Here is a 16873-nt window from a genome sequence, read left to right on the forward strand (position 1 = left end):
TCCATTTCTTCTGAAAAGGCCTCAAATTGTGCTAAAACGGTGGAGATGGATTTCTCCTTGTATTGCACACACACCACATAAAAACATGAACACACACATGTATTCTCTGAGAGACGGAGACATTTCTTAAAATGAATCTTTACTCTCACACGCGCTTATATGATTTTGAGGCTCACAGTTCCTGGCAGCATCCCGAGGGTCTGCATGGAACAATACATGATCTCATAAACTCACAAGGAACAAAAACAATGTTTTTAGAGTTATTTTATTAGCGGAGTGTGTACAGACCTTTTGTAGAATCAATTCCTTAGAAAGCATTTTACATTTTGTTTTGTTTTTTTCATAAGAAAGTTAGAACGTTGAAAAGTCCAAATGCAGCAGATCAGTCTGATTCCTTGTACACGTCCGTCATTCTCAATTCAAATCAAACTCAAATCGACCAGAGTCCAGAGAAGAGGCCTGCTGCTGCACAGAAAATGGCTGAGGTGAAAAACTCCAATTTATGATTACAGGGTGCCACCTAGTGGTGGGTTGAGTTAAAGAGAATGAAACCGAAGCCAACAGAGGAGTGGGACTCTGGACTTGCATTAAAATGAGAACATTAGTTTTATGGCTTAACAAAGACAAAACACACAACAAAAACAATCTCTTACATTTTTTTTCTTCAAATCACCTGTGCCTATTAGAATCTGTGTGCAAATTAAAATAGAAAATAAAAATCTATGTTACAGTCCATTAATTTGCTATAACAGTTCACAAATACTCCATCTATATAAACACAGATAAGAACACACAATATAAACCAAGTGCCCTGCAAAAACCTCCATTCTCTAACTTTATATAATAGATTTTTACTATAAATGAAAACAAACTAGTTTTCAGTTTAAAGTTGTTGATTGCATTGGTACCAGGAGTATATAATATATGAGTATTTACATTGCAATTAGTATATTTAATTTTTATTTCAATTATGATTTTTTGGGAAAGTCAAGGTCTCTGCAGCACACTGAGAAAACATGTTTTGCCCGTGGAAACAAAGGCAAAAAGATGAATATGTGACACACAACACAAAAACAAAAACTCATTCTATAATTCGGTTTATACGAGTCTCCTGAAGACCAAAGTAGAACAAACTGAACTTTTCTTTAGGCTTAACTTTTTCAGTATACAGTACCAATAACAGAGATGTTCCAAAACGCAGATTTGACACCAGAAAATACACATAATTAAGTGTTTTGTGTTTTTCAACTCGAGAGAAAGAGAATAGCTTTCGTTATTATCTTTACTGCCATCACATGCATTAACCCGTATTCATCTGACTTCTCTGGAAGCCGTGTAATTGAGGTGAAGCTACCTCATAGCATTCTTTTTTTATAATGAAAATGAAATCTTACAGTGGGCTTTCTCACTTGTTGAATCTGATTTGTGTGCCACTGTTTGTAATAAAAGACTGAAGAATGAACAGTGCACTTTTACATTTAAGTGCCAGGGTTGACAAGTAAATAAGAAATTTAGAACAAAATAGGAAAAATACGCACATAATGCAAAATCAAGTTCCCGGCCTTTAGAAAGAATCTTCTTTTTCTTCTTCTCTTCATATTTAACATATAACTGGTAAACAGCTTCCTATTTCCTCGCAGGAAAAAAAACGGGTGGGGGGGGGTGTTGAGGAGGAGGAAGCTCCAGATTATTTTAGGTCGTCTCCAGTTTGGCCATTTCCTGCACGTAGATCCCGATGCTCTCGCTGTCAAACAGCACAAAGTAGACGGTCTTGATGGTGGAAGACATGGTGGACACGAAGTAGCTGGAAATGGCCTTAAGGATCAGCTGGGCTGCCGTCTGCTTCGGGAAACCATTCCTGACAGAGAAGTACAAACACACTTAGTGTCTGCAGACCGATGGCCTCCTTTAAAACGGTTAAACAAAGCCTGTTAAACCTGCTTATAAAGCACCTGTTTAACCTGCGTACTTCATAGGAAGACCTGAAAGAGCCAAACACCATTTCCCAAGCAAAAGATGGAATCTATAAAACCAAATTTAGCAGTAGAATGTGTGCACTTTGTACGACAACCAACATGTGCACAATTAATTTGGTGAGAGGGGAATTGTAGAATGTATACAAGTGCATTTACTATAATAAAAAAGATTCTCTAACTGAAATGTATTATAATTATTATTAAATGCTAAGGTTTACCATCTTACCATGTTCACAATCTCTGTTTATGATATTTGCTCTGTAACATTTGCTTTTAAAAGCAAAATACAGCTGAGGCTGATGTGTGATCATAAACCAAAGTATTGGACAAAAATGAATTTTGACCTGATGATGGCGCTATATGAAAAGTCATGATCACCGAAATGGTTTCAACTCATCCCGAGAAAACCACTTCCAGGTTCAGACTAAGAAAGATCGGCATCAACTAGTGATTTGCAGAATGTCTAACAGGCTGGTTGTTTATGAAGAAACAGCTTATTGACTGTTATTATATATTTTAACTTGACAACTACATGGTGCATCACATGTCAGGTGAGCTTTTATCTGTGCTCATCTTTTGTTTTCCTACCTTCCACTACCGATGGAGGGAAAGGCCACAGACTTGAGTTTCTTCTCGTCGGCCAGAGCCAGGCAGTTCTTCACCGTCTTGTCCAGCAGCTCCTCACACTTGTCGGAGCCCCAGCCCGGACTGTTGCAGTGAATGACGTACTTCGCAGGAAGGCCAAAGCCACCGGACATCACAGCTGAGGAACGGAGAGAAGAGAGGATGAAGAACGGTTAGACAGCTGAGAAGGGAAGACGGACACCATGCAGAGAAAGGAGTACAAAATGTGCAAAGAGTGCAAATATTTCGACATTACAGCAACGCATGTAAAATTGCATGTTTCAAAATAAGAACATGTTTAGTGTTTGTTATGAAACTAATTGGATTTGTGATGTGAACTATTACTTTTCCTTTTTGATTTATCAACTATTATTTAGTCTGAAAAACGTCAGGAAAATTTCCCAGAATCCAAGACGACATGTCCTGATAACGTATGAAAAGCACCACATCCTCATTATTAATAATAATTAAATCGATTATACGATATAAATTATTAATCTATGAATCCCATCAGTCTTAAAATACATTAAAGTCAGCAAATGTCCACAGTCAGTAAGTTATATTTTATAAATTGTACAACATCACTATATAAAAGAGAAGAAACTAGATGAGATTCATCTATCAGACCTTAAAGAGGAGGAAAAACAGGAGAAATGTGGCATCACTAGTGGAATTCACCTGCAAACTACACTGCTGGTGAAATCAGTATCTCAAATATACATTTTTACGAACTGTTTCTGATGCAAAAGCATAAAATTTAACAAAATTGCCTACTGCTGGATTTCTACATGTCACATCCATTATTTACTGTAAAAATCAGCAAAAGCAACGAGTTGTGTCACAAATGAAAGCCTAAAAGTTGAGTTTGAAGCTGCTCTGTGGAAAATGAATGCAGAAAATCTCCTCAAGCTTAAAATGGTTTGACCGAGGTATTACAGTGAAGTGGGCTGCAGAAATCTCTTCTCCAGACAGCCCGGGAGGAGAGAAGAAAAGGAGGAACAGTGAAGACAAGAAGAGAAGACAAAAGAAAAAGAAGACGAGAACAGTCTGTTTTCCGGAGTTGAAACATTTGAGTGTAGCCCTTCATCAAACTGGCGACTGTAGACAGCGTAATTCAGCCAAAGCCCCCTGGCGCTGTGAAGTGAGAAAAGTCTCCAGACAGAGTTTATTAGTCCACAGTGAACGCAGCACTGGACTGGAGTCAAATCAGAGGACGAGCTGGTTTCCAGATGGAACACAGAGAGCATGGAGAGACTTCACACAGCAGGGCGAGAGCAAGGGGGGAGGAAAGGTCTGTGATGAGGAGGATGATGATGATGATTACGGTTCAGAGGAGCGTTTGCAAAGTTCAACGTTGTTTAATGGTTTGGGTCGGTGGATCGGCCCATCTGGAGATCACCTGTCAATCAAACCTTTCTGTTGATGAAGTTTAAACGGCTCTTTTCTGTCAATTAAGCCTCTTGGATGTAGAAGCTTATGAATATGACCAACTTCTTGAAAAGAAAGAAGACGCCATTTTCCCCATAAAAAGACCTAAATCTTGCACCAGCAACAAAACATTATTACTCTACATCTCAACAGTGTTGTGGTTGTAAAAATCTGTTTAAGACGAGTAAATGCAAAAGTTTTTATGAACTTGTGATTCTGCACCAGTCAGCAAAAACAGCTGAGAAGTAACTTTTCTGAATGAAAGAAACCTGTACTGTAAAGTTCAGTTTTTTTTCCGACTCACCTTGCAGAGTAAATCTGCACAGAGATTTCATGTCAAACTTACTTTTGGCGAATTTCCCACCAATGATCAGGGAACAGAGTCTCACATGAAGGAAACAATTGGCGAAAATCTTTAACTGTATTGCATAATTCATTGTCATGTGACCATTTGCTGCCTAATGAGAAGAAAAACTGACGGAGATTAAATCTTAATCAATTTAACCACAAATAAAACAAGAAGTCAAAACGTCACAAGCTGAGTGCAGAGACAGCAGGTCAAATCTTAAATTCTGCTTCTGCATGAATAACCCTGGTACCTGTCTGGCCTTGAAACTTAGAAGTTTGTTGACAAAAATCCAGATGCATTTACATCTTGAAGAACTTTTTTTTTTGTCACAGCTGCATGGTCACAGTGACCGTTTGGCTGATCCAGTTCCCCAGAAATCACAGGCAGGCTCTGCTGGTGCTCAGTCCCCTGGTAATGTATTTATGAGCTGCACGCAGAGACTGGGATTAGGACGCTGAGCTAACTTGGCTGGATGTGAGAGAGGGCGGCAGTGAAGGTGGGGAGTGTTTGAAAACGCGAAAGCGTGTGATGAATAATGACAGAGGCAGATGGAGAAAGAGTAAGAGAGGGATGAAGAGAACAAGTGGAGACAAATGGGCTGGAGCATAAAATAATCTGGGCTCAAAAAATATGGCTCTCTGAAGACTAATGTCTGTAAATTTACACTCAGGTCACAGGGAAGATTACAGACCAGTACTAAATATCTTTGATCAGTTTCATGACAGAAATATCCAAGCATTGATTTCTTAACTACATTTATTTTCTGGCATATTTCTGGTCCTGCAGAAGGTCAAAGATAAAAGTTCAGCAACTTTTAGGGTTTGATTTTAATGATCGGAGCACATGGTCGAAATCCAATGTGCAGCTCTGGAAGGCGCATGGTTCAGAGGGGTGGGGCTTAGTCTCTCAGGGGCTTTCACACCTTCCTTGTTCGGACTTTTCAGTTTATTTCCAAACAATATAACAGGTGTGAGAGGTGCCTTAGACCACGGTCCAGATCCAGCAACCAAAATTCTATAAATCCCAAAAAAAGAGGTGGTCTCATTCCAGATCAGACTGAGGCATGGTTCGAATTGTTTGCAGTGAGAAAACTTCCAGACTTTCAGACCAATAGCCAGAGAAGTTGAGACAGCATTAAACAGTAGAAGAAGAAAATAAGCAGAAGCTGCTCACATGATTGCTCGTCTTTGCCTCCAACGATATAATGTTTGAAGTCAAGGACACTCATTTTGCTGGTAGTAATTATCAGAATCAGAAGATGCAAGATAAAGATTTAGACTTCGGAACAACATTGAATGAAATGTGTGAAATCTTTGTGTTCACAACTAAATGGTCGATTGCTTAATGTGCTGTACGTGAGAGCAGTTGGTGTGTGTGTGTGTGTATTTGAGAAGAGAGTTACTGACATCACTGTCAGAGAAGCTGGGTGTGGTGACTGAGTGAATCAATATGGAGTCTCCAGCCCCTTCAGTGGTGACATTTGAGGAAAGTCAGTGTTGCCGACTGAAAAAAGCTTCTGAACATGGTATATATTTCTGAAGTGGATTTGAAAGTTTATAAGACAAGCAGAAACCAATAGGTCAAGTTTATACGCTTGTTATAAAACTCCGTTTCATCATTTCAGATTCAAAAAACATTCTGGAACAAATGATATTTTGCAACATAAACAGATTCACACCCAGTACAAGGTCTTCACCATCTATAAATATGTTCTAACAGCAGGTAGTTGTCACCCACACCCTGAAACTTTAAGTCTCATAAACCTGTTCGTTGTCTGTCGTACAAATACCCAGCCTGACACGTCATTGTGAGTTTAGATTTAGAACACAATTTGGCAAATTCAGGCCTATTGTTGCTTTAGCTAAAGCCACACCTACATAAGCTCCAGCTTTTACCTGTTCAATATGGCCTGGTAACATAAGAATATAATCTGCTTTAATATTATAATGTCTAAATTAAGGGCTTTAACGATCAACAATCAATTGAAACGAAACAAAGGGTTTCAGTGATATGCCAGGCAAAAATACCAAATACTTGCTGGTTTCAGCTTGTCAGATGCTGGGGTTTGATGCTTTATTTTATATATGACAGTAACATTTATATATTATGGACAATTTTACGTTGTAGCCCTAAAGGTCATTATAGCAGAGCCATACCGAAATAAAGGTAGATTTATAACCAGATTCCAAACCAGAACTTCAAGAAACGTTTGTATAACAATATCTTTGCCCACCCTCTTTGCTGATTTTGTCTGCTTTGTGCACTCACCCCCAGCCACCTCCAGATTGCCATTTTTCTTCTTCAGCTCCTGCACAGCTTCAGTGAACTCCTTCCCTCCCTTCTTCTCCAGAGCACAGCCTGTGGGTGGAGACACGACTGAGGTGAAAACATCCTCATGTATCACTGACAGACAGACAGACACAGCAGGGAAACTGCAGAGGTGATGTCATGCACACAGATAGACAGACAGGCAAAGAGGCAGACATGGAGACAGACAGACAGGTAGCCAGGCAGACAACAATGCTGTCAATCATCTCATCTGGCCTCTCTCTCAGTCTCTGAGCTCAACACCTCTCGTGCAACACGTTGAGATTCTGTTCTTGTATTTGTGAGACTCAGGAAACGTCTCATAAAGTGCTGCTATTTTCCTAATGACTCATTGTGAGTTAGTTAAATGAAAGTATTAAGGCAACACTCTCTAATTACTTCCCTATGTCCTCACATACCAGCTTGTTAACAGTGGACTCTTTCTTCCAGACTCAAATTAGAGAATATAGAATAAAGAGGAGAGGACGGTGCAAGGCTTGATATAGATGAGGATATAAAACCTCTGTTCACCTTGGTTGCTCACACATTTCAAGTATATCAGTCCAGGAATCAATTAAGGTGAATGTTGTTACGAGACCCCTGGGGAAGCTAATTCGGCCATTTCTTTCCTCCTTATTTTGGTAGAAGCAGTTCCATGTGAGTCAGTCACTCTATTTGAAATTTCCTCAGAGCTAAAGAGAGAAGCCACAAAGGAAACTAAAGAGGAGAGAGGGGATTCAAGTCCACCAGAGCCAGAGGAATGAATGCTCTGGCTGACATTATTAAAAAAAAACAGGCAGGGGAGAAAAACATGATCAAGTTAATGTCAGCCTTTTAAAGAAAAGTTAGAGGTTAAAGCTCTACGAGCAAACAGAAGTTCAACAGCTCATTCTATAGTTATTAATGGTTTGATGGGCAAATATTCAGTATTCTGTTCATTTCAATGACCAGTGATCAGCCCTCAGGAGTTTGGATGTGATCTCTGGATTAAACCCTTTCTGGAGTTATTAAGCAGCTGGACTAGCAGCACAGTCGAGGGGACGGAGGTCACAGGAAATGAAGTGAGTCCCAGATTGTCCACATTTCAGTTAAGTGGGTAAAAGGCACAACAAGCAGCAGCTCAGGGTTAGGATGACAGAAATAAACAGCTGGTCGTATGGATTATATGAAGCTATCAGCCACTGCTCTGCGTAGATTCTATTTCACCTTCTGCACTTTCTATTTGACAAAACAGTGCTGGATATTTAATGATCATTAATGATAACATATTTGTTTTAGGGGCAATTGTTTTTAAGCTAAAGCACCAGTGTATTGTCTCTGGGTAGAGTACAACAGCAACACATGGGCCGACCATGTTTCAGAGCTTTATCTCTGCTCAATGACTTTTTACGGGTGAGATGTGTGGTTTATGTGTGTGTGACGTGAAATGTGCTGCAGTCTGGTTAATGCATTTGTTAGTTAGCAAACTTTGGCTCCAAACGTTTAGTCACACAGATCTATGATATCTTTCTCCATTTTTGTATAACAGGAGGAAGTGGAGACGTGTCATCCATCTTCATATACAGTCTATGGTTCAGACCGAAACCTCAAATAATGCTGAAAACTGTTTTTGGCCATCCACCATTCAATAGCCTATTATAATGTGGTAAGCTGTCATATTAAAATGATCCTTTTCTCAATGTTTACATTTAGTTTTTTCCTGTGCAGGTCAGGTTCATAGAAAACACAGCAGAGCTATTTGGCTGCAGACTTTCAAATGTTGGAAAATTTAGTTTCCCAGAAGCAACTCCCTGCATAAATAAAACATTCCCTGCCTGCACGCTTCAAAGCTCAGCAAGTCTATTTTCACTCGTGATACAGAATAATTCTTTCAGTCAATGTTTCAGCAAATCACATAATTACATCACTGAAGAATTTTCAGTAGGAGCATAAGGGCACTGGGTTGTGGATTAAAAGGTTGTCTTCAGAGCAGAGCTCAGGATAAATACACTCCTACAATTTAGAAAACAAACTGTGCTGCTGCTGTTTGTCAAGAGACTGAGATGAAGTCTATCTGGAAATGCAGAAAGAAAGAAAGAGAAAGAGAGAGATATATAGAGGGAGAGAGAGAGAGAGAGAGCAGGCAGGCAGTCATGGTCTCGGTGGTGTCAATAGTTCCTTTACCTACTTCACCACCTGTATAGATGGAGGAGTTGGTCGGGTGAACGACAGCGTCGCTCTCCACGATGGAAATGTCGGCTTGGACAACTTGCAACTACAGACAACAACGACGACAAACAACAGGCAAACAACACAGTGGTAAAAACACAGTGAGTGATCCGGAGCAAAACGATGGAACAGACAGTAAGAAAAAAAAGAAGGAAGAAGAAAAGACACAAAAGGTGAGCGTGCTCCTTCTCCTGAGGATATCACAGGAAACAAGGAGACCACTGTGGACACGGTGGGTCACGATATATAAACAGGAAGCAGGATTCACATTTAGTCAGATTCACCTCAAAACTGACTAAATTAGCCAAAAAGTATTGTTCATACTTACATACGCACGCATCTAGATGCAAGAGCGTATTTAAATGATTCAAATTACATTTTTGCAGTTTTAAACTAAGGACATAAAGAACTTAAAAAGTTTTAATCAGTTTTCTGACGAATTGTGTTGTCCTGATTTCTTGGCTCATTAATCCGAGCAGGAGTCGTCACAGTCCAGGCGAACAACCTCACAGCCAGGCGGCAGCAACGTGCAGCAGTTTTTCTTCTGTAAATTAGAGACGTTTTTCAGTTCAAGAATGTTTCTGAAATTAGTGATTATTAAGAATTCCAAAGGCCTGGCAGCTGTCTGAGGGGAGGACGACCTGGAATGAACCGCAACACATCAACACACAGAAGAGCAAGCAGAACCACCACTCACAGGAGCTCTGGTAAAAACCCTTGAATATCCCCATTATTCTGTATTTTACGTACTGATTTCCAGTGATATGTAGAAAAGGGAATATAGGAAATCAGTCTTTCTGTGCTTCACTTCAAGCCAAACAGCCGAGTTAATTACTTGAGGTTAGAGGCGATTGGAGATAAGAACCTGGTCTTGTATTCACACTGTGAACAACACAAACATTGTGTCCGTTTACTTACTGCAGAGCTGACTTACAAGGATTTTTATTTCAAAAGAACATTGCACAGAAAATAACTTTTTATTGGAGTTTAATTTAATGCCCAAGCAACTTGACTGGAACCTATTCAGAGTAATAATGACTGAATGAGTTGCTTTAGAAAGACAGTATCAAAGTTGTCTAGCTGCATTAAACCTAAGATGTATTTTCACAAACGAGCAGAGTGCTTTAACATGATTTTCCTCAGTTTAATTCAATTTTCAAAAGCGTTTAGACTACAAAAGGATGCAGCTTATAATAGAGTAAAATAAAGTAAAAGGTCTATTAGCAGCAAACCTAGAAACTGCCTTCTGCGATTGGAAAATAATGATCAGTCCATGTAAGTAAACAATAAAATACTGACGAATAAAATCATAAAATATTGAAACATAGCCTGCTGTTTTTTGAGTGGATTATTGTGATTTCTAGATTTTATTCAGACCTTTTAACTGTTTTTTAACTGGTCAAAATAAATTCTTAATGTCCTAATTAGTTGGAGCAAAGTCAGTTGATTCCATCAGTCTCTCTTCCACTGACATAACTGAGAACTACAACAACCAAGTTGTCCACAGTGTGAATGAAGAAATCTGGAGGAGACTGTTTCTTCTAACCAGTGAACCAGCCTGAAAGGTTATTTTGGGAATTTTTCTTTAATTCTCTGAGGATTTCACAGTTGTGAAGTTTTGGAGATTCAAGGATTTTTAATACCTAACCCCTTCTAGGGCCAGAGAGGGTGTGGGGTTGGGGGTTAGGATTTGGGGGAAGCTCACCTAGATCATCTTTAAGTTCAAGCTCAGCATTGGTGGGGTTGATGACCCCCTCCACGTCAAAGCCAGCCAAGTTGCTGACCTCGCTGTGGATAAGGTTGAGCTGCGGAGCGGGAGGCGCGAGGGGTGGAGGGAGGATGGGACATGCCGGGGAGGAGGGGGAGCGACAGGGAAGAGGGGAGGAAGCAAAGCCATTAAAACCCAGATTCACACCGCAGATTAAAAAAAAGGGACACCTTGACTTTTTGATGAATAACAAAACTGGACCAAATGTATCTGAAAGCCTAACGTTTTATATAGTACTACTGCAGGAGAGGCTCTGTGTGTTTTTTGTATATGTTCATATTTATTTTACAGCTTTTAGTTTTAGTGTTTTGGAGAACAACAGGAGTGACGAAAAGGATATACTCTTACACCTTCACTAATCCTGCTTTAAATTATGAGCCATCTGGTTGAAATCCAATTATCATCATTGGTAGCCTGGAGTTCTGCTCTGTTTTTTCTGAATTAACAAGCTCAAAATCCTGGTCCAAAGTCCTGAGGTGCCAGAGCAAAGCTGTTGTTTCCAACGGTTTGATGTCAAATGACTTTGCAATGTGAGACTATAGAGAAAACTCTTTTTGGTTTGTTTATGACCTGCTCCCAACCACAGTTTACGTTTTGAGGCTGTTTGTTTTACTGAGGTAGAGGCGGGAATCATAACAGTTTTCAACATCTGTCTGTAGACTTGGCAAAGAGGAAAATATCTCAAAACTAAAAAGTCAAAAAGTCAAGGTATCCCTGTAAATATTAAGAATTTAACTACATCCTTTTAGCACAAAGGTTAATTAGTCGTACAAGATATTTTACCCACAAGGATTTACAGTTAAGACTTGATTATAGAGACCAAGATCATCCCAGAGAAATTTCGTGACAAGGATTGCAATGATGACAGAGAAGCGTTAAACTGAACAATACACCAAGGGAAATGCTTGAGCAGGAAAAGTGCAGTTAAAATAAATTAATTCTACAATAGGCAAAGAAAAATACTTCCTATTCATGCGTTTATTATCTTAATCAGTGGAAGGTGAACTGCATTTTTGAGAAATTATCATCATTTTGCTAATGATGAGGTCGACTAATGAAAGCAGGCAAACACTGCTGCTGCTCATGTCTATGCTCACTTTCAATCACTGTAGTTAATGCAACATCAGGTTGCATTAATTACTATAAATAAAATATCAGAATCAATATATGCATGGTACAGCAAAGTGTGCAGTTCCATCAGCAGAAGTTGAAATCAACCCTGAGCTGAAATATTGAGATGGATATATAGAGTTTCTACAGATTAAGATCCTGAATGTCCATCTCTCAATCCTGAGCACAGACAGAGCATGAATAATACATCTTTATCACACAGATAAAAAAATAAAATAAAAGTCCTCGTTGCTACTATTGCAGTTAGTGCAGTGAAGCATTAAAAGCCCTTATGAAGTTAGGAAGCACCTTTATTCAAAAGTATTTAACAAAAAACATATTTATCTCTGAGAAAAAACAGGTAGATAAAATGAGAAAACATTTTCATGTGATATTTGATCTCTTTCTTTTATCAATCTGGATCAGTTGTGAAGAGGAAATGTTGACAGTAGACTGATTAAAAACATGAGGATGTATTAAGAGGTCAGATTAAATCGTTTGATATCTTCACAGCCCTTGGCTGATTCTTAAAGACTTAAAGAAAAAACACTGATCTTATTTACCATGCATAGATAATGGGTTGATAATATAGAATGAGATTTACAATATTCTCAAAAACCTAGAGAGATGAATGTACACGACAGAAAAGGCAAAAAACTGTGGCCCTTTTCATTTAACTTCTGAAATATGTTGTTATGTTTTTAACCAACTGAACGAGAATCAGAATCAGTTAACAGCCAATATACTAAAAGTCTTACTTTAGCCTGACATGAATTCACTTTCTTCGCTTCAACACACACACTAAACTTTAGTTTAAAATACAATCTGCATCAACCTGTTTGGAGTTAGCATTTAACTAAGTTGACAGAACACTGACCTTTTGTCCCAGGAAGAGGCTCTTGCTGGAGAGCACGGTGAAGCTGTCGCCTGGAGAGCCCTCCGTGGTGCTGTCTGCAGACGCTGCCTTGCTCACCTCGCCCGGCTTCTGATGACGACATGAGGACAAGAAGTGAGACTTCATTTCTCTCTATATCAATATTGTCCTTCTTTTGTCCCCCTCTCCATGGAGAGCTCTGGGGTTAGGATCAGCCAATTAATTTCATGTAAAAAAAATCGGAAACTTGCAGACAACAGCCCCAGATCAAAGCCAAATAGGAAATCTATCGACAGTTGCCAATCGATGTGTGTGAACTCTTCAAAGACATGATTTGAGAGGTTAGCTGACACGTAGGCCAAACATCTAAACGATTCAGTAACTACTACTAAGAGCGGACCAAACATACTAATGTCGGGGGTTTCCCCTGGTGAAAGATTGTTTAGTGTGTGTGACCCTGGCCCCAGTCAGTCGTCTAGTGTGAATTCAATGATTACAAGAGTCCTAATCACAAATCATGTTGTGTGAACTGAAACGACTTTGAAAGTCATGTTGACTGATGAAATATGCAGCCAATGAAATATCTCAGATAAAACACAACACACTTTTCGACTTCCTGAGTTGACCTGCAACATAATTCAGTGTTTATCAGCCCAACGGTCTGTTCACATGAAGTCCTACCCTAGCTTTTCTTCCTCCCTTTTTCCCGCTCGGTTTCTTAGCAGCTGATTTCTTGACAGTCTTGGGTTTCTTCTCAGGAGCGGGTGCAACCGGAGTCTCAAGTTTGCCCTTTGCTCCTCTCTTCTTGGCCAGCAGCTCTGGATGGATGTTGGGCAGGACTCCTCCTGCTGCAATGGTCACACCTTTCAGCAACTGAAACAAAACGACAAAACAGACAACTTGAAATCACTTAGTGCACTAGCAGGAAATCAGCCTGAATATGTGCTGTATGCACTGGGAAAAAAATTACTAAACATTCCTCTGTAAATGGGAGATAGAATGGAAACAACACTGTTTTTTTCAAATCAACTGAACAGAACGGACCTGGTTGAGCTCCTCATCATTGGCGATGGCCAGCAGGATGTGGCGTGGCGTGACGCGACCCTTCTTGTTGTCTCTGGCTGCATTTCCTGCCAACTCCAGGATCTCAGCTACATGAGTAAACACAAATCATCAGAGGAGTTCATCAATAATTAATGAAGAGCTGGAGTAGTTTAGAAAAGCATGTCTCCAAACATTTACTTGAACCTGATTAATAATAAAAAACTGACGTTCAGTTGGTCCTTATGAATGTAAACGTAAATGTAGCTGTCATTCCAAGATTTGGAAAATATGCTACAAGACATTTCTAACATTACCTCCCAATTCTCTCCTCTCCAAATATAAAACTCACCAGTAAGATACTCCAGTACAGCAGCCAGGTAGACTGGCGCTCCCACCCCTATGCGATATTTCGGCAGGCCCCTCTTTATGTAACGCAGCATGCGGCCCACAGGGAATATGACCCCTGCCTTAGTGGACCGCGACGTCTTGGTCGACTTCTTCTTTGCTCCTCGGCTGGACATGATGCTGAGACGGGGACCAGTGTCAGGCTCTGCAAGGACACATTCACAAGGAAACAGTGACTAATCGGAATAGTACTTTCTTCCTATGGTGTAACAAACACTTAACTCACTGTGAAGGAGTTAGAGAAAACAAATAGAACAATTTAAAAGCTGAAAGTGAAATTGACTCAGTGAGTTTCTCCTCTTGCGAAAGAGCTCCTCCACAGGAAGTGATGAATCAAAACAAGAGTAAAATAAACAGACTATGGACCAAAAGACAGTTAAACAGAGAAATGGTACAGAGCGATGTTATTTTCCTACTGATGACTCATCTCACAGTCACAGGATGCAAGTCACTTAATCGAAATATAACCACTAACACATTTTTTAAGTTATGATGTCTGAATAAAAACCCTGATAGGTTATATTCCTGACAGTCCTCCTCTTCCTTTTCTAACTGTAAGATGACAATACATTTTTAAACAATCTTTAGTTTTTGAAGGTTAGACACGTTTTGACACTTTAAAACTGATACAGTCTGTTTTACACCCAGCTCCACAACCATGTTACACTTGTTAATAAAATCATTACTGTCAGCCAACAGCATATGGAAATATATGACTTAATTTAAGTTAATTGTATCTTTATTAATCATAAACTTATATGGTTAGTTCTCAACTCGTATACCCTTAACGACAACTAAATCCCTTGATGAATGAATGCCATTTTTTAAATGTTACTTTAACAGATTTAAATATGCTCTAGTACACACTTTGGCTTAGATACTAGCTTTTATGTCCCTGGTTAATATCTATCGGTGTAAATCAAGGTTCCGGTGACTGGGTCCTTCCTCCTGGTTTTATATAGTCAGAGATTTCTCTATCGACTCATAAATGAAAATTGCCTGTATAACCTCTGGTAACAGCCATAAAGTCCTTCATAGAAATAAGCCACAAGGCATGATAGACAAACAATGTGTGATCAAGCATGTGGCTGTGTGTTATTCTCAAATATTATATCAAGTAAAAAGTTTTCATGTCAGCTGATATCAATAGTTATCATATTAAATATGAAGAGAATGACAGACACTTGATAAACAGTGAAACATGTTTACAAATCTGATGTGCTCAATTATGTATAATACCTCCTCACTGTGCTCACACAAGTTATGAGCATTATACCGATACGTTTATTGGACTTTTACTGAAAATGATAAATACTGATATTGTTTTATTGCCCAGCACTAATAGAAATAACAGCTAAAATATTCTAATCACACAAAACAAGAAAGTTATTAACTAACCCAAACATCCAATAAACTCAAAATAATGTGTTCATAACAGGGATTCATTTGGCACGTTGGTGGATGATTAAACCAACATGAGGTTTTTAGTGTGTTTTGTTGAGATGACCCTGAGGCCAAAGTGCAGGCTCCATGTAATCCAAGGATTATTATTATTATAATATTATTTTAATATTATAATCTATGTAAATAAGAGCTAGCTGTCTTTCCCACAGGTATTTTGCTAGTGACATTTTGCATGATGGAAAATAAATAGTTATTCATCTAAATTAAATATGCATAGGATTGTAATTTTGGGGGTTAAACTACAATAGTAGATATGATGTTCCAAATGAATCATGAGTGCAATTGAATCATGTCATTTAAATGGTATTTTTGTTTTGTAGCAGCTGCAGATATCAATGAGCTGTGTGTTGCTGACCCAGTCAAACACACACAGGCCAGATACACACACATCAACACACACATCAACACAACGTCAAACACTACCGGAGCCAGTTTAATATGAACACAAAAACATCGTGTCCTCTGGAGCATCTGCGGCCGGGCTCCGCTGCTCCTGCCCGGCCAGGTGAGCTCCGACACACCGACACACCGGACATTCGTTCCCGCTGATAGGACACCGATTTCCGCATGTGAACAACCCGCCGGACGCCTCGCCCCGGCGGCTGTATTAGCTCCACACACCCGGAGACTCGACCCACGGTATAAACCGAGTTCCCCGACGACATGAGGGCATTTTCCCGTTGAGGTCAGCGGGGCTTTGGGCTCTAAACCCGGGTGTGAACACGCCCTCCTCCCCTCTCTGTGAGTCGGCTCCAGCAGCGGCAGCAGCCCCGGTCTCTCTCGGCCTTCAAGCCGGAGAACCGCGACCTGGCAGCGGGCACGGCACGGCTCGGTTCGGTGAACGCGGAGCGGCTCCACCGACGAGGAGCGGCCGGCCTCGGTGTGACAACCCCCCCTTCCCCGGTGTATACTCACAGAAACAGGGCTCGGCGGTGGATGTGTCTCCGCTCGTCCGGGAACAGGGTAGTGTCCTCGACTCCCACAATCCACAGCAGCGCTGCCCGCGGAGCGACGAGAGGATCCGGCGGAGGAGCTGTGATCTTTAACCCTTCACACCGTGACGCTGGCTGACTGGTCCCAGAGCAGGTCGATGGGAACCAGCACACACCAGCCTCTCCAGAAACTAGGAACCGTACACCAGGGGCGTCAATACCAAATCTGGGCACCCTTTCCCCGAACCCCAAAACTGAGTTGGAGGGGGAGCACACACACTTAAAAAACAGGCTCAGCCAATGGACTAAAACTCTTGTGTTTCGGTAGTGACATGAAAACTGGGGACATGATTTTTTGAGTATAGTTTTTTAATTTAAAAATTA

General features: G+C 40.1%; 1 protein-coding gene across 2 annotated transcripts; it reads right to left on the reverse strand.

Moving 5' to 3' along the window:
• Positions 1-249: 249 nt before the first annotated feature.
• Positions 250-16640, reverse strand: LOC133019397 (core histone macro-H2A.1). Of its 2 annotated transcripts, none has more exons than XM_061085864.1 (9): positions 16473-16640; positions 14038-14238; positions 13689-13795; positions 13326-13517; positions 12648-12755; positions 10598-10697; positions 6646-6735; positions 2565-2739; positions 250-1858 (listed from the first exon to the last, which is right to left on the reverse strand). In XM_061085864.1, the coding sequence occupies exons 2-9, from the start codon at positions 14207-14209 to the stop codon at positions 1693-1695; spliced, it is 1110 nt and encodes a 369-aa protein (XP_060941847.1). In that variant the 5' UTR covers positions 14210-14238; positions 16473-16640; the 3' UTR covers positions 250-1692. The 2 variants fall into 2 exon arrangements, with proteins under 2 accessions (XP_060941847.1, XP_060941846.1); XM_061085863.1 differs by lacking the exon at positions 10598-10697 and adding an exon at positions 8848-8938 and having other exon boundaries at positions 16473-16634.
• Positions 16641-16873: the final 233 nt, after the last annotated feature.

This window comes from Limanda limanda, chromosome 14, assembly GCF_963576545.1.
Source record: "Limanda limanda chromosome 14, fLimLim1.1, whole genome shotgun sequence".
NCBI lineage: Eukaryota > Metazoa > Chordata > Actinopteri > Pleuronectiformes > Pleuronectidae > Limanda > Limanda limanda.

What these genes read in the sequence shown, in the direction of transcription:
- LOC133019397 (XM_061085864.1), bottom strand. Translation starts at nt 14,209, where the DNA reads ATGTCCAGCCGAGGAGCAAAGAAGAAGTCGACCAAGACGTCGCGGTCC. An exon ending in CAATCTGGAGGTGGCTGGGG is followed by an intron (nt 2,740 to 6,645) that starts GTGAGTGCACAA and finishes TCCGTTCCTCAG; the next exon opens with CTGTGATGTCCGGTGGCTTT. An exon ending in CCCTCCATCGGTAGTGGAAG is followed by an intron (nt 1,859 to 2,564) that starts GTAGGAAAACAA and finishes CTTCTCTGTCAG; the next exon opens with GAATGGTTTCCCGAAGCAGA.